Raw genomic sequence first — 22,469 nt, 5'->3', positions numbered from 1 at the left:
TCAAGCTTTAAGCTCTCATAAGTGAGCTAATCCTATTCTCCTGAAGCCTAATCTCTCTCGAATTCATGAACCAAGCTTCATAGCCTAACCTCGTCCTTAATTAAGCTAATCCTATTATCCCTAATCCAAGCAACCTTCCCTAAGCCTCATTAGCCATTCGAAACCTGCTGGAAGTTTATTAACCATTCGAATCGGGAAGCAAAAAGGCAGAGTAAGCAGAACATCATCATTTTCTTGTTTAGCACCTGGATTAAGCCAGGTTTCTTCTTGTAAAGAGCATTTAAGCCTCCATAGTGATTATTTAACCATGGATTCTGTTGATTAATTGAAATTAGGCGAATTGTTTGTTTTAAACTCTGTTGTCGTTAATTGTGTCTGCTACACCTTTTTCCCCCGCACCTCTCACAGCCAGGGGGCCGGTGCCTTCCCGCTCACCTTTCGCACAATTATCCCCCGACATTCTTGGTGAACTCGACGCAAAACGAGCTGGGGTGGGAGGTCAAGATAGAGATTCTAGCAGAATTGAAGCAGTTTATTGAAGATTACAACCTGAATAGATTTGATACAAATCTAGCAACAGCAGATCTGCCGAAAATGTTGGGCTTAGTTCAGGAATGCTTGCAAGAAGTAAAAGCTATGAAGATGAAAAAGCAGCTTGATGATGCAGTGGAGATGGCACTTGATGCCGTGCATGAGCATTATGGAATTTTTCAAGGGCATGATCCAGATGGACTCCTTGCATGCTATCAAGCGGAGATGAAGAGTCGAGGAATTCCAGAAGATCGGATGATTTCAACCTTTGAAGAAGTGGTAACCTCTGAGTTTAAAGATAAGGTCCAAGAACTGGCAGAGACATACCCCACACAATGGGACTATTTTGTAGATGGTTTTGTTCATGAAAGCTCGAGAATTATCGAGTTAGCAATGAAGGAGATTTTTGAACGATAAAGAAGAAGGGGATCATATGAAGTTCCTTAATTATGATCAATTTTGGGATCATATTTCTGCAAGAAGTAAAGCCAAGGCAAATACAACTTTGGAAGTAGCAAATTCAACGACAAAGGACCATATTTTGAGCAACCGAGAAAAGGTACATAATGAATTTACCGTTGAAACACAAATGTATGATTTTTTTTTGAAGATTGCTTGCATGGAAGTTACCTCGAATAATGGTTCCAGCGAAGAGCTAAACCGTACAACAAAATATTTTCAAGCTACTGATCTTGGCATGGGATGCTCTCAGCAAGTTTATCAAGAAGACGAGCCACTACAGGCTTCTAATGGCTCTATCGGCACTATAGCTGAGCAGGGTAGTAGATTTATTACAGATGATTGCATACTCAAATATACAATAGCTGATGAAGTGGCCGAGACTGTGAACCTAACACAGGATGTACCTAATAATGCCAATGAGCCTATGGTTGCTTCTGGCAATATGTTTGCCGATTCAATTATTACAGAAGCAGATTCCATAATTGATGGGTTTTTGGCCCAATCTGAAGGAGAAGGTTATAGCAATATGGAAGAGCTTTGAGATGCATGTACCCCTTTAGAAGGGGTGCCTGATGAACCTTTTCAAAGTAATAATGGCTTGCTAAGTAGCATGGATGCATATGAGGAAGCAGAGGATGATATTGAAGATTGCCTACATCATGCTGATTGGGAACATGATATTGACATGGATTGTACATCTATGCATATATACGGGCTGCAAGAGGAGCCAACTCCTATAGCTTTGATGAATCATGAGACTTCCAAGGTTGATTTTCCCAAGGATGTTATGGATGAAGATCTTTAGAATAAAGCTATTATTCATTATCAACCTCAAAAGCCAGGTAAAAATCTCTTTGATGATACAGGTCTAGAAAGTCCTAAGATTTTTCGTAATGGCTATGAAGCTAGAGGGGGTGATGATGCTGAATCATCCTTGATACTGCATAAAGTGCACAAGATTTTTCATTTTCTTGGACGATGTGCCAACTGTCGCTGGATTTGGATACTATTCTTAGTAATTCTTATGTTAATGATGTCCTGGCTACCAGTAAAATGGAGTCAGAATTCTTTAATTATTGCTGGTAACGACCTTAAGTTACTAAAAGTTTATGAGATGTGGCTATTGCACTATGCTTCAGGTGAAGCTCTAGTATATTGTGGAGGCCATCAATGCTATGGTATTTGATCCAGATGATTTGAAAGATCTTCAAAAGCAGGTTCACTATGGATGGGTATTTTTGGGTCTACATAGTGGTTTCTTTCTACTAGATCTAGGAATAGCATATTTGGAGCAGAAATTCTTGAAGTTGATTGATACACGATGTGTGAGTTTATGTGGATATTATGCTACTCCACTATTGGGGCAATTCCTTATTATTCCATTTGATCCTGGGAGCTATTGAAGAGCAACTTGCAGATTCAAAGATATCATTAATTTTCCTGTAGTAGGTTACTTGGCAGTAGATTTATTTTTTGGATGTATACTAAGACAGAAGTGTTTTTGGTTATATGATCAATAAGCTTACATGGCTAGCTTCCAGTTGACATCTTGAACAATTTTTATAGTATCTTCACATCTTTTGAGATGGTTCTACTACCAGAACTTGAAGGTAAAGGACTTACGACCATTCCGTGTGCAGACAGAGTAAGGCATACTTGAGCTTGACAGGGTTCCCTAAAGAGAGCTGATGGTCAAGCCGTGTGCATAAGTAACTGGAGCACTTGAGTTTGGCGGGGTTCACTAAACAGATTTTTCATAATTGAATGCTTTGGAGATACGACTACTACGGTTCAAAGATTTGTGATGGGACAGCTACCAGATAATTGAGCTAAACTATTGATGTTATGATTTACACCTTCTTTTGTTTTACATGTCTTTACCAACTACGTGAGCTTGATGACAAGTAACTTAAGGTATTTATGGAAGATGCAGCTTGAAAACCGGTTGGCACAGACCGGTTTTCAAGCTGCACAGACCTCTAAACATGCACAGACCGGAGGCTGTGCAAGTTCAGAGGGGGTGAATGTCGTGCCGCTTCGCTCCCATGACGAGAAAATAAGCAAAGGAATGTCGGTCAGGTGTATTTGAATCCTGCATGATTGTTCAGCAGTTATAAGGGCTTGCTAACAAGCCAATTTCTAAGCTGAAAGTGTATCAGATGGGGCTCTAAGGGCCAAAAGATGCCTTGGTAATGCTAAATAGTGAGTATGCTTGAAGTGGTTATAGCTGGGATTTTAGTAATCAGAGTTGAAGTACTCGATGTGCTCTACCAGCCTGTCTTTACGGCTCGTCAATCGGAGCTAAGTTGAGACGGTAGCAGATCCGTAACGGATTACGCAACTGCAGCTGAGGGGACAAGAATGAAATGAATGCGTCAGGCTGAAGTGCTCACTTTGTGGAGCATGTTGGTCTTTTCAGATCAATGATCGGATTTACGGTTGTCAAGTTATTGACCGTTTAAGATGCATTGGGGGCCAGTTCCATACCAGTCTGGTCGGCTCGGTTGGAGTGCTATCTGGGAAATTTGAGTTTTACCCAGATTTTGGAATGCAATGATTGTGGGGAAATGCCAACATGGCTGTAGCTTGCTGAAGAAAAAAAGAGGTGCTAGGCTTTGTCTTGGCTGACATGTGTTCCAGACCTGAAGTCCCAAGCTTAGCCTTACCCGACATGTGTACCAACATTGCATGGCCGGTAAGTGTGCCCGAATGCCGCCAATGAAGGAAGCTTTGGCCACAGAAAAATGCGGTGCCTGGCAATGCTTTGCCAATATGAGTGCTTAATGTGGTGCCCATTAAGGTTGGCCGCCCAAGGAGCTAAGACAAAGACCGGCCAAGCCAAGCCACTTCACCAATGCCCGCCCATGGGGTGGCCACCCAAAACAATAGGGTTTTTTTAATTATGGAGTGTGAAGCCAATTAAAAATAAGAGGAAGGAGATGGCAGCGAGCAGCGAGCGTAGGAGGAAATGAAAGGCTTCGCATTGGGCACTAATATGCTCTGACGAGCCCGCTACAGAAGCGAAAGATGCTCAGGCCAACCTCGCAATCAATTTCGGAGCTACTCCCGCGAGCTTTCAAGCTGGTCCAATTTGGCCTTGCCATGTCACCAAGGGGGAGGACCCATTGGCAACATCGCTAATGGGTGCCTAGCCATTTTTAGCAAGTAGAAGACATGCAAAGTATAAAAGAGAGGGGAGGATGAGCAAAATCCAACGGATGTTCAATTTTTTTGGGGCTCTTCTCCTTCATGAGCTCTCCTCCTCATTTTTCATTAAGCTAGCTTTCTCTGGAAGAGGAAGCAAAGCTCTTAAGATTTATTAAAAGCCCTTAAGCCATCATTAATCCTCTCTTAACCTCACATACCATCCAACCCTATTCGAATCTTCAAGCTTGATCTCTTAAGCTCTCATAAGTGAGCTAATCCTATTCTCTTGAAGCCCAATCTCTCTCGAATTCATGAACCAAGCTTCATAGCCTAACCTTGTCCTTAATTAAGCTAATCCTATTATCCCTAATCCAAACCTAAACTTCTAAGCTCTCATTACCCGAGTCATAAGCTCTCTTAAGCCATCTTAAACCTTCCCTAAGCCTCATTAGCCATTCGAAACTTGCTCGAAGTTTATTAACCATTCGAATCGGGAAGCAGAAGGCAGAGTAAGCAGAACATCATCATTTTCTTGTTTAGCACCTGGATTAAGCCAGGTTTCTTCTTGTAAAGAGCATTTAAGCCTCCATAGTGATTATTTAACCATGGATTCTGTCGATTAACTGGAATTAAGCGAACTGTTTGTTTTAAACTTTGTTGTCGTTAATTGTGTCTGCTACACCTTTTTCCCCCGCACCTCTCACAGCCAGGGGACCGGTGCCTTCTCGGCTCACCTTTCACACAATTATCCCCCGACAGCGTGATGACCTAGAGTGGTGAGAAAGGGCATAGGCATATATCTTTGATCATTGAGTGGTGGCTTGCTTGTTGAGTTGATGCATTTGCTTGTTAGGTTCACTTCTTGAGGGCTGACAACTTCAAAGAGTCTTTGTGCCCCATCCGAGTCACTTCCCTGAGTATTGACATATTTTGCTAATGCCATATAGCTATGCTACAGACGTTTGATCGCGATGACTCACTAACATTGATGTCATTTCCGGAGAATGATCCTTAGATGGTGAGTAACCCAGGAGAGTTCTTTTCCAAGGATTTATCTTTCCATTCCATCTACACTAGCAATAAAACAACTAGACACGGGGTTTAATGCTTGGTAGAGGCTAGAAGTCAAGGACTTACTAGATATATTCTTGAGAGGTAAAGAGAGTTGTGAGTGAGATAGCCAAAAACATTCCATTCTTCAATTTTCTCATTACTTTCAGAGTGTTGTACCATTTTTATTACGACTTTCATTTATGTTGTTTTGTTCGTTTTTGTTCCTAGTTTCTTTCTAGTACAAAATCAATAGCATCAAATTGGGTTGAAAAGATCGGGGCAAAAAGAGCTGAAAACCATATTTTGACCAAACCAACCATAAATTTGAAATTCTAAAAATTTGATGGTAGAGACCCGAGATCTGATCCAGAACCAAAAATCTGGTGATCAAAAGCTTTAGAATACAAGAAAAAAACTGATAAGTTTGGGCAAATTTTGTGGAGAATATGGATCACCATCCATGTACCCCAGGGACCATTTTTGCAGAAAATTGATCAGTGATACTCCGTATCAGTAGGACATTGCTCTAATAAAGTATTTTTGCAAAAAGAAATTAAAAATCACATCAAAATTGGATGACATGGGAAAAACCACAAAAACAAGGATTTCACACACAATATTGGGCATATCTTAAGATTTTGTGATCCAAATCCAAAAAGTTTTGGGTACTAGCATCAACATAGCATAGACAACCATTTGATCAAATTTCATGGCAAAATGAGGTCAAACATGGATTGTGATCCATGTACCTCATCATAGATTTTGACTGAGATTTAAGCAGTAGGTAGCTAGGACCTAGACAAATAATTTTCTTGAAAGACACAATGGCAAAAAAGCTACAAAAAAAGTGGTCAAAAGAGCTAAAGCAAGAGATAGTAAAAACCGGCCAAACTAGACTCAGATTTCACTTTTGGTTGATCAAAACTAATTCAAATTCAAAATGATTTTGGGGATAGGCTACATCATAAGCTATCATCTCACCAAATCCCAAGTCCAAAAGTGATGGAACATGGGTCGTGGTCCATGTACTGTATTTGAGTTTTGGGATAGAAAGTATACCAGCGTGTAGGAGAGACCATTTTAAGCAATACTTTCCAAAGCAAGGTGATCAAAAAAGTTCAAAAAGTGGGTCAAAAGGGCAAAAACCACCTCGAGGCTAAAAATTGCAAAGTCAGACCTAGGGTTTCACTTTTGACCGACAAAAACTTGTCCAAATCTAAAAAGATTTTGGGGATAGCTTAGAAATACCTTCATCTATGAGTTTTTCAAATTTGGGGTCAAAAGCTCTCCAAACATGGATCGCGATCCATGTACCTTTTCTAAATTTTTGAGCAAAAACCTAGTCAGTGTGATCTACATGATATTTCCGGTCTAATCCCAAATTTTCATCTTGTTTGGATATCAAAATCCCAAATTTGCCCAAGTACTCTTATCAAGTGCAAACATTGACCTAATTTTCAATCTAGAGGTTAAAACCCAAAAAGTTTGATATCATAGCATCTAGTAATCATGTTAATCTTGATAGTACCAAGAAAAATCAATTTGGCCTCCAAACATGGATCGCGATCCATGTACCTACGATGACAGATTGACTTGAAACTTTTCCAATTGTAGTGCATACACAAGGAAACATATCCTCAAGTCCAATTTTGAAAAAAAGTCAACAAATTTGGGTCAAGACATCAAAACAGAAGATAGACGCAAAACAACAAAGTAGAACTAGGGCTGGACATTTGACCTGTCAAAACGAATCCAATGGGATATAACTTGTGGATATAGAGTGTAACATGCTCCCCAATGATCAAGTCCAATTGTAGTGCATACACAAGGAAACATATCCTCAAGTCCAATTTTGAAAAAAAGTCAACAAATTTGGGTCAAGACATCAAAACAGAAGATAGACGCAAAACAACAAAGTAGAACTAGGGCTGGACATTTGACCTATCAAAACGAATCCAATGGGATATAACTTGTGGATATAGAGTGTAACATGCTCCCTAATGATCAAGTCCAATTGGGTGGAACATGCATCAGGATCCATGTACCCCAACCTCAAAATTTGGTAAAAATTGATACAAAGCCTATATGTGACCTTGTCTAGCTACTACCATGATTGGAGTCAAAACTTGACAAAGGAACATGGATTGCAATCCATGTACGTGTTCATAGTGGAGGTATCTAATTTGATAACCTTGTAGATATACTTGAGTACATCTCAAGTTTCCAATTTGAGCTAAAAATAACCTTCGGAGACGAAGATACAAGCAAAAGTTCTTATGTCCTAGTCCTGAGACTGTTTTGAGTGTTCTTTCAAGTGCAATTCACCAAAATTTTTGTTAACTTTTAAGATACCCAAAAACGAGTTTCCATAGACCAAAGGATCATAAAGACATGACTTCTGAGAGATCTGTCTAGGGACAAAAAGGGATAAGTTGCACTAAGCCAAAGTGGGCCTATCAAAGGCTATCTTGAGAGTTTTGAGTGAGCCTTAACCATGACAGTCATCCACCACTAGGGTTTTCTACTCAACGTAGAGACATGCAAACTGCAAGAAATGTTGCAACACCTTTGAGAGTGATAATTGACAAAGACCTAGAGGAGAGGTATTTTCTGATCAACAAACCCAATGCGAAATTCAGCAAAACTAGTGAAGCCATGAGAGCTCTAATAGATTAGGCTCATGAGGGCTTGTATAGGTTCAAAAACAGAGATCAACATACCTTCTATTAGTGTGTAGAATCCAATGTTGGAGATTTGACAAACCATAAAAACCTCTATGTATTCATGTATACAAATACCCAAGGAGTGCAAGTTTTGATGGTAGATAAGTATGAACGAGAGTACAAACTTGTTGATCCAATTGACCTAGAAAGATTTTCATACAAGGGTACTCTGATCTCAACTTACTTTCAGGCAAAAACGATGACATAACATATATCAGAGAGAATTCCACCAGGATTTTCTCCAAGACAAGAAGAAAGATTGAGAGACGTTTCTGCAAGAGACCATGAATGGGCTAGATTGGTGACTAAACCACAACAATTGAGACCATCTCAAGAGGCCAAATGTGTCAAGACAAAATATAATGGGTCAAGGTATCCATATGCTCATATCTCACTCTTCAAACAAGTTTTGAGAGCTGAACAAATTGTAGGTTTTTACACCGAGTACAAAGGATTTCGGTTGACATTGGAAGGAACAATCTTGATGTGGTTCCAATCAGTGAATAGAGATAATTTTCTACACATAGAAAACCTCTTGCAAGAATTTTCATGGGACTTCTCTAAAAGGGGGATCAAGCACAACACGGTGTCACAAATCTATGCTTTGAAACAAAAAGGGAACAAAAAAGTGAAGGAAACAATGCCTCGATACATGTCCCACATAAGAGTTACCAAAAGATGAGAGGCTATCAGTTCTGATCTAGAGCTTTTAAAAAGCCTTTTGTTTAGAAAATAGACCACATGCATACTTTGCATATGTGTCCAAATTCAGAGCCAATAACAACAACCGCAACAACTAGAAGCCACAAAACAACAACTCAATCCATCATGATAACAACTTTCAATCTACTATATCCAACATGATAGAGCTAGGAACACCAAATAAAGATGACTTGGATGGAAAAGGTAACTTTGAAGAAGCATACAACCCAAATTACAACAACAATTAAAATGTACATCCAGGTATTCCAATTTCACCTCATGCATTATTAATGGTTAAAGATAAAGTGGAAGGCATAGAGATTGCTATTTTGCTTGGTGATGGGAGCAATCATAATTTATTTGTCACGTCTAGCATATTAACTCTCTCTCTCAAATCAAATCTAAGCATAAAGTGAAACCATGTTTAATAACCAAAAGTACAATCGCAATCCATAAGTGGAGAACTTAATGATTATCATGCAAAATTTCAATTTCAACGACGAGCATATCTTATTGCACCTTTGCAAAAAGTGTAGTTTTATCTCACATTCAAGCCAAGAGAATAATCTGTAAATAAGAAAAAATGTACTTAGTCCTTGTCAATGAAATAATTTCCTATGAAACACCCACATGTTCTAAACAACATGTCATTTCTCACAATATTTCAAGATTGTTCAAGTGTCACTTGGTTTACCACCTACTAGACTAGAAGACAAAAAATTGACATCATTTTGAAAGTGAACCACTATGTTTCGCACCTTATCATGTAAATCCACTTGCACATAAAGAGATACATACCAAATCCAAGAATTGGTAGATAGGGGACTTATTAAGCTTAATAGTTCACCATACGGATCACCTATTCTTTTTGTCAACACTCAAGATGAAAAATGGAACCTTTCATATGTGTAAAAACTTTAGAGCCTTGAATAAGGTCACAATAAACAACATATCCCCTTTTTCTTGGGTAGATAAATTGTAAAAAAAACTGAAAGAGGTAGTGTCTTTAGTAATGCTTTTGAAGAGAATGACACTTTATGTTTGGATTGATTTGCATGACTGATCTTTTCAAACTTTGAAAAAGTCATTGACAAATGTACCTGTTTTAACAATGTCTGATTTTTCTCATCCATTCTTTATTGTTGTAACGGATGCTAGTGGAAAAGACATAGGTGATACACTTATGCTACATAATTACCAAATTGATTTTGAAATTCAAAAGTTTAAACATTTTCAAAGTAAGTACAACACTTATGACGAACTCAAAGATTTTGTACATACACTTAATATTTGGAAACACTATTGAATGTGTTTCAATTCTGCCATTAAAACAAATCAATAGGGCATCAAATATCTCCTCTCTCAGCCTTTAATTTCTAACAAACACAACAATTAGGCCCCTTTCATTCAAAATTTAGAGTCTATTATTCAGTACCAACCTAGTACAAGAAATGTCGTAGCTGATGCACTCAATAGAAGACCTCGTCTTAAAAATCTATGTATCATCATAAAGTACGTCATTTGCATCCACATGTACATGAATGAGCATGTTACACTATTATTTTGGAGTGCACCACCCAAGACTAGTGTCTATATTCCAAGCAAAAGCTGTGTTACATAGTCACTTCGTCTAATGACATATGCCGATCATCAAGGTTTTGCTACCACTTACCAAAAATTGTGTCATGATTTCTTTGGGCCTACTATACACATTGAGGAAGAAGTATGTTGTAAATTGTTTGGTTTGTCAAAATATTAAGTCTACCATATGGAAGAAATTAGGAATTTTACATCCATTGTCCATTTTGGAAAGACCTTGGGAGCTTGTTTCAATGAATTTCATTATTGGTTTTTCTCTTACTACACATAAGTATGATATGATTTGGGCAATGATTGATTGTTTCAATAAACAATCGTATCTCATCTCCTTGAAATCTATTTTTGCACATCATGGTTCACCTAAATTTAGGATTTTAGCGATTCAAAGTTCTATAGTGCCTTTCAAACCAATATTTTTTTGAAACTTTGGGGACTACACTAGATTTCACATCATCTTTTCATCTTGAATCTAATGGATAGATTGAAGTTACTAATCACACAATTATTCATTTGTTGAAAATTTGGGGACTACACTAGATTTCACATCATCTTTTTATCCTAAATCTAATGGGGATAGACTGAAGTTACTAATCACACAATTATTCATTTATTAAAAGTATGTCAGGTAGAATCTCTTCCATCAAATAGTTCACATACCTTCGTGGACAGGCTGTCCTCGAGCCACTATCAGCTATGTGCATTCATAGCCAAAAAAGCGGAATGATTACTAATAATTTTGCAATTTACATATAACACCACCACTCATTCTGCCACTAGAAAATCAACTTTTAAATTTGTTTATGGACATTCAACACCAACTTCTCAATTGTCTAACTTTGTTCCAACTTTTGATAATTTTGTTGTTGATTACCATTCTATTTAGCTAATGTTTGTGTCGCCATAAAACACTCACAAGAACAATACGCTAAGCATGCAAACAAGAACTACATGAATCATGTTTTCAAAGCGAGAGATTATGTTATGTTGGGAAATGAAAATCGTAGGATTCAAAGTGTCGACACTAATAAACTTGCTCCTCGCTTTTATAGACTCTTTTGCATCTCCCATGTCATCAATAATGTCATAGTTAAACTTGATTTTCCTTCTCACTCGCACATACACAATGCTTTCCACATTAGTTTATTGAGACCATTTTGAGGGCCCCCTACCATCTCATCTGGTCTATGATGAATCACCAGGTTAGTGATTTAATTGACATCTGGAATGTAGATTAGAGCTGAAGGCGGTTTGTGGAGCAGTATTACATTTTTGTCATAGTTTCTGTCGTGGTTTCTGCCTAATAAATTCATTTGTACATAGCTTACTCTGAAACAAGTTACCTTATAAATAATGCTCTTGGGAAGCACCTCTTGTAAAAATATGGAGAGAATGACATACTTGTAAAGAAGGGTTTAAAATTGGCACAAGTTACTTTAAAAAGATCAAATACCCAAGTGCAAAGAGATTTGTGATGTGTACTTTGGGGGCTAAGATTAGGCCATTGTTGCACAAATTCTCTCTTCTCCTCTCATGTGTGGGTGATAGAGTATTTCGTTGTTTGGTTACATGGTAAGCCTAATGTTGTTTCTTGAATCCACAATTGGCCACTTTACATGGCTTAGGCCATTGGAAATCAAGCTTTGCCACCAACATAACACCAAACACAGGGAGGATGATGTCATGATGATAAATAAGGCAAAGACAATAACCAAAGTTTGCCTTTCCTGCATTGAAAAGCTCATGCTTTATAATTGCATGCCGTTTGTACATTTGTTGCCCTTTATTTTCTGAGGGTTGTGATAGAAAGAACCAGGAGGAATATCAGGCCCGTGGATGATCTCCTCTAGATATTTTCCCTTGGTCTCCAACACCACCACCAAACACCACATGGCTATAGTAAACCAGTGCGTCGATTCCGGATGCTTGTTGGAATTAGAATTTGATGACCAAAGATCTACCGCCTCTATGTCAACTGCCAATGGCCTTGCCCCTATTGGCGTGCGGACGCTTGCACCAGTGACTACATTTGCTCTAGACTATTCCAAAGCGCTACACACCACATGTGCACACCTACTGTCCCTTGACCTGCCACCCCACGAAAGCCTCTAGCCTCTACGTGTGAGATAGGGGTGAGGCAAGTAGTCCGCTGATTTTGAGGAGATATACTAGGCTAATGGAACTTCTTGCTTACACGTCATTCATAATTGGCATCTTTTCTTGGACTTATTTTGCAACTTTTCCTTGTTCCACAAGGAAGGAGGTTGTATTTGCCCGTATGTATGAGGGGTACTCGAGGTTTTTTGCCACTCAATAATAGGCCCATCCAGAGTGTGTAGTTGGTATACTAAACCACTAAAAAGAGGGCCAACTTGGATAGGTTGGAATTCAGAGCGAGGCTAGAAAGCTCGCAACGACATGGGGGTGCTCAAGATCACCTTTCTGTTGGTGGATACATCCTTGCTAGACCATGTTGGATGCAAGAAGCTGCTCTATTACAACACAAGTGGCGTGTGTGCCTGCCTGCCTCAGCTATGTGGCTGGCACCTCCATGCTCATGGGCCTCAGCTCAGCGAAGGGTGACTCCATGCTATTTGTTGGCTTGAAGGCAAGTGTGCATCCTATCTCCCCATGTAGTGATGGCCATCATCATCCTCGCAACGCTTGTATATGTGGACCATTTTACGACAGCTATAGAGTTAAAAAAAGATGTCCATGTGTATTTATTAAACATATATGATGACATGTACATCTTTTTTGAAAATTCTCCAATGCACTTTGTACTTGTTTAATTCAGTACCAGATGCTTGATGTCAATATGCTTATCTCCTGGTAAGTTCTATAGCAACGTCCACCAAGCAAGACTAGTTCTCGTTCAAGCGTCTTAAGTCTTTGAAACGCGTAAAACCCTTGCAAGATTTACTCACTTCTATGCAACAATTTTGCTTCAACGCTGCGCAAGCCTTAGCGAATTACATCATATTGATAGAAATTTGCTTCAACGCTGCGCAAGCCTCAGCGAAAGATCGAGCTGGCGTTTAGCGCGGACGCACGCGCGCACACACACACACGACATCCGTAAGTCGAGTTTCAATGGCTAGCACGCCTGCGGTAAGTTGTTTCTTCTCACTATCTAAAGAACTATAACTATCTCCTATTTTGCGTAAACTCAGCTCTCTGTCTTGTTTTGCAGCCTCTTTCGTTGGAGGAACGCTTGAGGAAACAGAAGGAAGAGGCTGAACAACAGGCCAAGGTACTACTTGATTTCTTGTGCTTTTGAGAAAATGAAACAAATTTTCAATTATGTAGAAGAAGCAAAAAGTTTTTCTGATTCAGGGTGCTTAATCTGAGGATGCTATTTCCTCGGCCTAAGAGGAGGAGGCGCCCAGCGCTTGTGGATGTTTAACACCAAGTACGACCTAAACCGGACATAGGAGAAGAAAGGATTGTGACGTGGTGTAGAAACCAATGAGACTTTTTCTATCTGGTCTCTTTTTGTATTTTGGCAAATTTACTTTCTTGAATAAAAATCGCAAGCAATAGGCTTTGGTGGAGCACCCACATTGCTTCAAAGTTCTAGGCAAGGAGGGTTCACAATGTACTTTGTAACTTCCCTCTTGGACGCGGCTTTTTCTCCTCCTCTAGTGGCCTCCCATCTTCAGCTTGTGGTTTGCAGTCACCTTCTCTCCTCTCCTTTTGCACTCCATCTGCACCTTGGATGAGAGCCTCTGCTACCAATCATCCGGCCTATTCGTGTTCAGCCTTGCTTAAAAGGGGGCCGCTCAACTCCAAAACTCCAGGAAGAGATGTAGGCTGCGAATCTGTGATCCTGTTCTGGAAACGTTGAAGAGAGATAGCGCTAGTAAACTTATGAGTCTATGCATTGCTTTTTGTGGGTTTTTATGCTAAGAGGTCATAATCTTTTACATGGTTTTCATCTTGATGGCCATTGCGGTTGGTTGCGGTGTCACGTGCACATCTAACCCTATGTGTACGTGGACAAGCTACTTCATGACATGGGTTCAGTTAGCTTAGGAAGTGTTCCGGCACTTTTGTGAGTCTGTTCGTAGACCGTGCATGTCCAGACACTTAGATTAGATGCATATCCTCTGGTTGCACACAGCATGATCATCAGCATTACCATCAGATTCCATCAGGAGCATTTTACAATGCAGAGGTGTCTCCAGGACAGTCCCAATGGCGGAGCCAATCCTGGAGAGAAGTGGAAGGTACTTCCTCCGTAAACCCGGAAAGCAGACTGAGATGGGGATGTCCGCCTCCTCTACTAGCACATCCGAAGTCTGGTCAAAACCATGTCGCCACTGTCGAAAGTGGACGCGTGATGCTCGGATGGCCAATGGACTCATAGCTATGACCTTGGAGGCCATCTCGGAAGTCTCGAACTCAATCTGGTAGTACCCCCGTCCGAGAATGTGGACATCCAAGATCTTGCCCACCTCTGCGAGGAGGCGGGCCTGGAGAAGGTCTCGCAGCTCTCCTCTGCTAGGACGAGTGCCGAGAACCTTGCAGATGACAGAAGTCGCCTGCAAGCGTTCTACCTCTGCGGCAAGGCTCGCTTGCTCTGTCGGCGAAAGAGCAAGTCGAATGGTGGGCTCAGTGGGGTCGGGCGAGGGGGCTTAAGGCGAGTCCCTCTGTGGTGAAGCTGGAGCCTCCATCTGTGTCTACTGTTGAGTCGAAGAAGCGGGCGGTGAAGAAAAAACCTGCAAACAAGTCAGCCAGGCACTTTTTCCGAAGAGAAAGTGCTGCCGAGCCAGGTGCAGAGGGCCTTTGGGAGCGAAGAGGATAGGGGGGGGGGGGGGGGTGATGGGGGGACGGCGAGGACGAAGAGGGAAGCCGTGCAATGTGCGGGTGCACAAGCAGCAGCGAGCGGGGGGATGGAGTGGGGAAGGCAAAGCGAGAGGAGGGCAGCGGGCTGTGGGCAGCCTTTGGGGCAGCGCGCAGATAGGGGGGGGCAGCGGGTGGGCTGAGGGGCAACGCGCAGGGGCTGAAGGGGGTGGGGGGACAGTGTAGGGGCAGCGGGAGGGGGGGGGGGAGGGTAGCAATGGCGCAACAAGGGGGGGGCGAGCAGCAGTAGCGAGCTTACCAGACTCAGTAGGGGCACTCGCCCTTAAGTTTCACATCAAGTTCAATGGTTCGGCCCTTTTCAGTAGTTAGTGTCGCTTTCTTCGCCGGGTAATCGACCACGGCGTTGTTCTTATGGTACCAAGGGACTCCCAGGAGAACATCACAACCTTCCAAGGCCAAATACCCCTGACAATGCAACCAAAGTTTCCCAGTGACAGGTGTAATGGCTACGTCCCTGTCGGGTGCCGCTAGAACTGGTTGTACTCGTAGTCCCGTCCGATCGGGTGTAATCTCGAGCCGCGCCACCAATTCAGGTGAAATGAAGTTGGCCTTCGCTCCTCTATCAAAGAAAATCAAGGCCTCTTGATCTTTCACTTTGCCCCAAGCTCGACAAAGTTCTGTACTCTCATCAATCGTGCTTGGGTCAGTACTCATGCAATTTGGAACTAGTCTTGCTTTCATCTTGCCTTTTCGTCCACGTTCCTCGCTGCTTTCGAACTCTCTGGCCTTTCTTCATCTTGTTCTTTCTGTGCCTTTTTAGGGCACTTAGCGGAGATGTGCCCAGGTTCCCCGCGTGTAAAACACTTCCCCTCTTTGATGTAGTTGGCTCTCTCCCGAAGAGTGAGCCGGGGTCGTACATCCTTATCTTTTTGATCCTGGGGCTCTTCTTCTTTCTACTTTCATTTTTAGAAGTCTGTTCGGTTTTTTGCGTCATGATCTCATCTGTGGGGTAAGTCAAACTGCGTGAGTGTATGGCAAAGCCCCGTTTCGCATGACTCATCAGTTCTTGAATAGAATTTGACTTTTGCTCTAAGCAGCGATCTCGGATCTCCGTAGGAAGTCCCAAGGTAAACCGCTCAATTTGTTCTTTGAACGAGATTTTATTAAATGAAGAAGCGGGTAGAAAAGAGCTCCAAAAGCTCTCGCAATATGCATCCAAGGTATCTTTCTTGGTCATCCGGAGATGGTTCCAAGCAGTTCGTATGTCACGTTCGTACTCCCGAGTCAACCAAGAAGAAATAAAAAGCCTTTTAAAATCCAGCCATTCAACTGGCGCTTTCTTGTTCAATAGAAGAGTGGACCACCATGTTCGAGCATTTCCCTTGAAGTAAGAGGTAGCCCTCCGAATCTTGGAGTGCTCTGAGTGATGCCCTTTAAAGAAAGCTATATCAAACTGCTATATGAAGGCCAAAGCCCTCGAAGCATCTCGGAATCCAGAAAAAGTATCAAATTTAATTGACTGTCTACCTTCTTTAAATTCTCGAACTTTCTAGCTTTTATCCTCCAGAAAATCATACTTGTCACGTGCCACATCCCAACCCTATGTGTTCGTGGACAAGCTATACCACAACAAGGTTCAGTTAGTCCAGTCAGTTTAGATTAGCAGTGATCTGGCACTTTTGTGAGTATATTCGTAGACCGTGCATGCCCAGTCACTTAGCATAGATGCATATCCTTCGGTTGCACACAGCATGATCATCGGAATTCCCATCAGAATCCATTAGCATTAGTTAGGGGAATTTTCTAGTGCATTTAGCCTATTTTCCTATTTATTGGTATTTTCACTTATTATTTTTAAGTGACTTTCCAACAAAAGTAGGTAGGGCAATTTTGCTAAGTTAATATATAAGCAAACCCAAGTTAGCACTTTCTGGCAGAAGAGGCAGCAGGAGCTTCCCGCTCAACAGGCAACTTCTCTGCAGTACCCCCCCCCTCAGCATCAGATCCATCGCCACCATCTCCCCTCATCTGGCGTTTTTCCCTCTTGCAATCAGATCAGCCCCCAACTGCTAGCGTTTTTGATATCCACAGCCAGCGTTTTGGCAAGGAGAACAACAGCCCTAGCGTTAGTAAATCTCAGCCCATGGCAGCGTTTTTGGCAGCAGATATTCAGCCCATTAAGATGCAGATCTTGTCCTAGAAGATCAGCGTTTTCATCTTCTCTTAAGTCCCGACAAGAACAGTCATTTTCAGCCATAAAGCAGCAGTAAAAACCAGTCATTTCAGCCCCGAAACAGTCCATGAAAATCAGCAGATAGAAGATCCCAATTTCCAGCCACGAAGTCGTCATCGTCATCGCCGCTGTCGTCATTGGCATAGTCCCATTGCATCAGTCCATATTGCATTCGCATTGTACACCTTTGTGCAATCAAAGTAGACCACTCTCGCCGACGAGAGTGGGGCCTTCGGAGGAGGGTTTTACAACCTCTCGGGTGTCGTATCTCTTCTCTCTCCTTCTCTCAGTTTCATTCACTTGCACGCACAATATCCACTCACTTTCTTCGTGATCATAGCACTCTCCATAAGATGGAAAGCTCTCTCTTTCCCTAAGAACTAAAAGGAACCTTGAGCAATAAAGATCACTAATCTTGAGAAAATACAACATTCATTCCGCTGCACCTTACAATACTAGTTGGCTTTATAGAAATTCTTCTTCTTTGCATAAAATCTGTGATCATCGGAGTCCAAACTATCCGAAGATGAGTCCTCTGTAGAACTGTTAGAAACTGAGCAAAACTTAGGCTTCTTTGCCTTTTTCCTGCCCTTTCCGAAGCTTTGCTTTTTGCTTCGCTTTTTCTCTTTCCTGTCTTCTTCACACGACTCAAAAGAGCTAGAAGAACTGTCAGAAGAAGAAAAAGAAGAACCGGATACTCCTTCAAATCTGACATGCTTCTTTTGCTTTCGTGCCGAGGCAAAAGTAGATTGACGACGCAAATAACCTGGGAAGTCAGTTTCTTTCTTTTGCTTTTTGTCGTGGTTTTTGGCTTTGTTGGTTGCGTCAAAAAGCTGGGTAATCCATGTATCAACCACCTCTGCTAATTCTTGCTCTGTAAACATCCTCGGAGTAGAGTGCCGGTTTGAGGGGCGGTTCTGTGGCCTTCCGCCATTGAGAGTGCACTTCGTCGAAGGATGTCTGAGTCAAAAATTTTGCAAATTTCGGATCCTTCGCAAGATTCATCATCATCTTTGTGGCATTGTCAACCAATCGTCGACGATCCATCTCTTCAATCTCCGCTTGAGTAGGATGAGGCGGGCCGTGCTCTTCGTGAGAATCTTCTTCGTGATCTCTTCCCGCATTCTCAGATGCAGAAGAAGTCGACTGTCCTTTGTTGGAATCCATAAGTGTCGCGAGAAAAGGATCGGATTTCCCAGTAGAAAAGAAATCGGCCACGCTCTGATACCACTATAACAAACTTGGACACTCCAAGTCAAGATTCTACCGCAACAGAGCAGAGATTCACTTCAAAACAATTCACAACTCACAATTGATTCGACACGGCCCGAGGGAGCTCCATGCCTAGAGATATTGGTCCCAAAGACTGGCGCCCCTTTCGGTATTTCTTTTTGTATTAATCTGCAACTCAAAGTACAAGGAGTGGGAGGGGTCTCACTCTCAAACTCTACGTCCAGATGCTTTGCAGAGTGGGATCCCAACCCCACCTATTTATTGATTACAAGGGATGCCAAAAGCAGAGCTCCAAAAGCTGCCAATTTTTAAAGCAACTTAAAATAAAGCATAGCTTCTAAAAGCTTCTCCCAAAAAAAATGATTGCGTAGGTTTTGCGTAGAGAAAAGCTGGGCAGCGTTAAAAGTGGGAGTCCGTACGGGCAGCCACGTTAGCACCTGCCAGCGGGATTTCCGCCGCAATTCTCGGAAACTGCCGTACTGCCACGTCAGCATTTCTCTGCGTTTTACGGGACTGCCTGTCAGCCAAGGTGTGTGGGTGTGTCCTGTGCTGGCTCTGGAGAATGTGTCCAGACCATGCCACGTCACCAGTTTGTAACAATTAGCTTAAAATTTTACCTGTTTCGCAGGTGAAATCGAGAATAAGACGATGATGAATATGCTCTCAGACTTGAAGCTTTTCATGTAAACTGCATTTGGATGGCCAAGGGCCTTTAAATATGTACATGGCTCTCTTTGGCATACTACCCGCCGGAGATGAGCAAAGCCTCGAGTGTTGTACCGTGTTGAAGCAATATAAAGAAATACCGAAAGGGGCGCCACAGTTTGGGGCCAGTGCACTCTGAAGGTGGAACTCCGCCACTCTGTGTCTCTTGTGAAGTGTCTCCCTTTCAGGTTCAATCGTTTTGAAGCAGCTAAAGTCTATTTAGTCTGGTCTTTTCCGTTGACATGTGGTGCCCTCTGGTTATAGAGAAGAAGAATTTGCAGAGTTCTTTTTACTATTTTCATTCTCGTTAAAGTTCTTCTTTGCCTTGCCTTTACAGGCTTTATTGTAGGCCTTCCAAGTGATTGAACTTTTTAAACAACTCGTCATACCTATCACAAATACCCGAATTCTTTGGTGTATGGTTGACAATGATGATCGCCACGTGGGCTCCTTAGTGTAGCTCTTTCTTTGCTTTAATGCGAGAGATGAGAAGGAGAGAACGAAGCCCATTATCGCCTCGAATGCATAGAAACAAGGGGATGGGGGACGACACCCTAGGTTGGGGGAATAGGGGTATGGGGATGGCTAGGAACAGTAGGGGATGGAGGGAGTGTCACAAGGCGGGCACCACGTGCCAATAGAAAAGAGCAGACTGAACAACTTTTAGCACTTCATTAACAATTGAACTGAGAGAGAGAGAGAGAGACGACACGCGACACGGAGTGGTGGAATTCCACCCCAGAGAGTATTGGCCCCAAACCTTGGCGCCCCTTTCGGTATTGCTTTATAATGCATCAACACAGTACAAGCCGGTACTCCAGACTCTGCACCTTCTCTAGACTCTGCACCTTCTCCAAGAAGCATGCCAGAGAATGAGCCCTAGCCTCATATTTAAAGGCCCTTGGCCTAAAAAGCAATTACAGTGAAAAGCCTTCAAACTTAAAAGCATCTGGTCCAAAAGCAAAGCCAAAAAGTTGCCAGCGTAAATCCCGGAAATCTGTACAGCCTGCCACGTCATCACCCAACGCAAAACGCAGAAATCCGTACAGCCTGCCACGTCATCATATCAGCGCAAATTTCGGAAATCTGTTTGCTGCCCTTAGGGTTAGGGTTAGGGTTTCTGCAGTTTTAGGGTTAGGGTTTCCAGAATTAGGGTTTGCAGGTTTTAGGGTTAGGGTTTTCAGAATTAGGGTTTCAGCAGTTAGGGTTTTTGGCAGAAATTAGGGTTAGGGTTTCTGCTCTCGGACAGCCACGTCATCTGTAAGTTGGCTCCATTCTTGAGGCTTTGACACGTAAGCAGTTTGTTACAGGGAGCCGAAGCTGTTTTAGGTGCATCACAAGGTTGGCCGTTCGGAATGTCTGTCACAAAATGTTGATGTGGCAGTACTGCCCGGACACACACACACACACACACACACACACACACACAACAAATGACGTGGCAGATTGTACGGTATGTTGACGTGGCAGAAAGTATAGACAGATTGACTTGGCATGTTGACGTGACGGACAATACGGACTTCTGTGATTTGCGTTGACAGGTGTTGACGTGGCAGCCTGTACGGATTTCCGCAAATTGCGTATCTTCTGCTAGATTTTGGAGCCAATTGCTTTTGGGGCTTTTTGCTTTCGAGTTAGAAGCTTTTGGGACATTTCTTGTAGAAATAAATAAGCCCAAGGGGCCTCAATCTTTAGAGCATTTGAATTTTGGACGCAGAGTCTGAGAGTAGAGGTTCCCTTCGGAATTGTGTACTTTGCTCAAGCGTATGCTTTCTTAAAGCCTACCGGTCCTATCAAAGAGTAGATAGGGCACTTGGGCACTTGGAAATTGTCATTGAAGAATCTTCGTGTCCCGAGTTTGGACTTATTAGCCACTCCCACCCTTACTTCATCGCGTACTGGGCGTGCTTCCAACTTCATCACTCTGTCTTACAAGGCATATGTCATAAAGAATTCCAGATTACACATGGGTTCTTGTGGAGAATCTGACAGAGATAATACCTCTCAGAGGAGATATTACAAGGCGAAGAGATACTTGCTCTAGAACAGATTTTGGAAAGGAAACCGAAAGGGATACCAATATCTTGTTGTCTGTGTGCAGATAACTAGTAGGAGCAAGGAACATGTATATGAAATCATTTAACATGGAACCGGACCTCGACTCTGTTGCAACGAGGTGAACCATTTGCTTAAAATTTTACCAATTTTGCCTGGTTTCTGCTAGATTTTGGAGCCAGTTGGTTTTCTGCCTTTTTGCTTTCGAGTTAGAAGCTTTTGGGGCATCCCTTGTAAGAATAAATAAGCCCAAGGGGCCTCACTCTACAGAGCATTTGGATGCAGAGTCTGAGAGCAAAGGTTCCCTTTGGGAGTTGTACTTTGCTCAAGCATTAATATAAAAATAAAAAATATATACCGAAAGGGGCACTAGCTTTTGGGGCCAATATTTCTGGGCATGGAACTATGCCGTGCCTTGTCGACCAAATTGAACTGTGATTTTAAAGTTGTGAAGTATTTTCAGTGATTCTCTCGTGTGTCGTGCCATATTCTCGACTTGGGGTGCCCAAGTTTGTGACAATGGCGTTCTAGAATGGCAGTCGGCCAGGAACGTCAGGGGGAACGGTCAACGCACACATTTTTGAAGTTTGTTTTAGACTTCAAACGAGCAGAAATGACTAGTTTTTTGGGAGCTTTGGGTGTCACAAGACGGGCACCACGTGCCAATAGAAAAGAATAGATTGAACAGACTTTTAGCACTTCAATAACAACTGAACTGAAAGAGAGAGACGACACGCGACATAGAGTGGCGGAATTCCACCCCAGAGAGTATTGGCCCCAAAGCTTGGCGCCCCTTTCAATATTTCTTTATATTGCATCAACATAATACAAGCCGGTACTCCAAAGTCAACATAATACAAGCCGGTACTCCAAAGTCTGCACCTTCGCCAGGAAGCATGCCAGAGAATGAGCCCTAACCTCATATTTAAAGGCCCTTGGCTTGAAAAGCAGTTACAGTAAAAAGCCTTTAAAACTCAAAAGCTTCTAGTCCAAAAAGCAATGTCAAAAGCTGCCAGTGTAATTTATGGAAATCCGTACAGCCTGCCACGTCATCAGCCATTGCAAAACGCGAAAATCCGTACAGCTTGCCATGTCATCATGCCAGTGCAATTTTCGAAAATCTGCCACATCATCAGTTTTTGTGTGTGTCTGGATCCTGCTTTATTTTCTTCCTTTATGTCACTTGGGGTCCCATCGAACGGGGTCCCCACACTTCTTCTACT

The 22,469-nt window shown here is 42.2% G+C and overlaps 1 protein-coding gene across 1 annotated transcript in view; it reads left to right on the top strand.

Annotated features, from left to right (window-relative positions):
• Positions 1-13,118: 13,118 nt before the first annotated feature.
• Positions 13,119-22,469, top strand: part of LOC147420912 (P-loop containing nucleoside triphosphate hydrolases superfamily protein) — a 114,297-nt gene continuing 104,946 nt past the window's right edge. The window contains exons 1-2 of the mRNA XM_086504067.1: positions 13,119-13,325; positions 13,408-13,467. Coding sequence (XP_086360193.1) covers positions 13,308-13,325; positions 13,408-13,467 — 78 coding nt within the window. The 5' untranslated portion in view covers positions 13,119-13,307. The remainder of the gene's footprint in view (positions 13,326-13,407; positions 13,468-22,469) is intronic.

The sequence above is a fragment of the Adiantum capillus-veneris genome, chromosome 28 (assembly GCF_014529385.1).
Source record: "Adiantum capillus-veneris isolate H3 chromosome 28, ASM1452938v2, whole genome shotgun sequence".
NCBI classification, from domain to species: domain Eukaryota; kingdom Viridiplantae; phylum Streptophyta; class Polypodiopsida; order Polypodiales; family Pteridaceae; genus Adiantum; species Adiantum capillus-veneris.
This window is presented reverse-complemented; position numbering and strand designations above follow the sequence as displayed.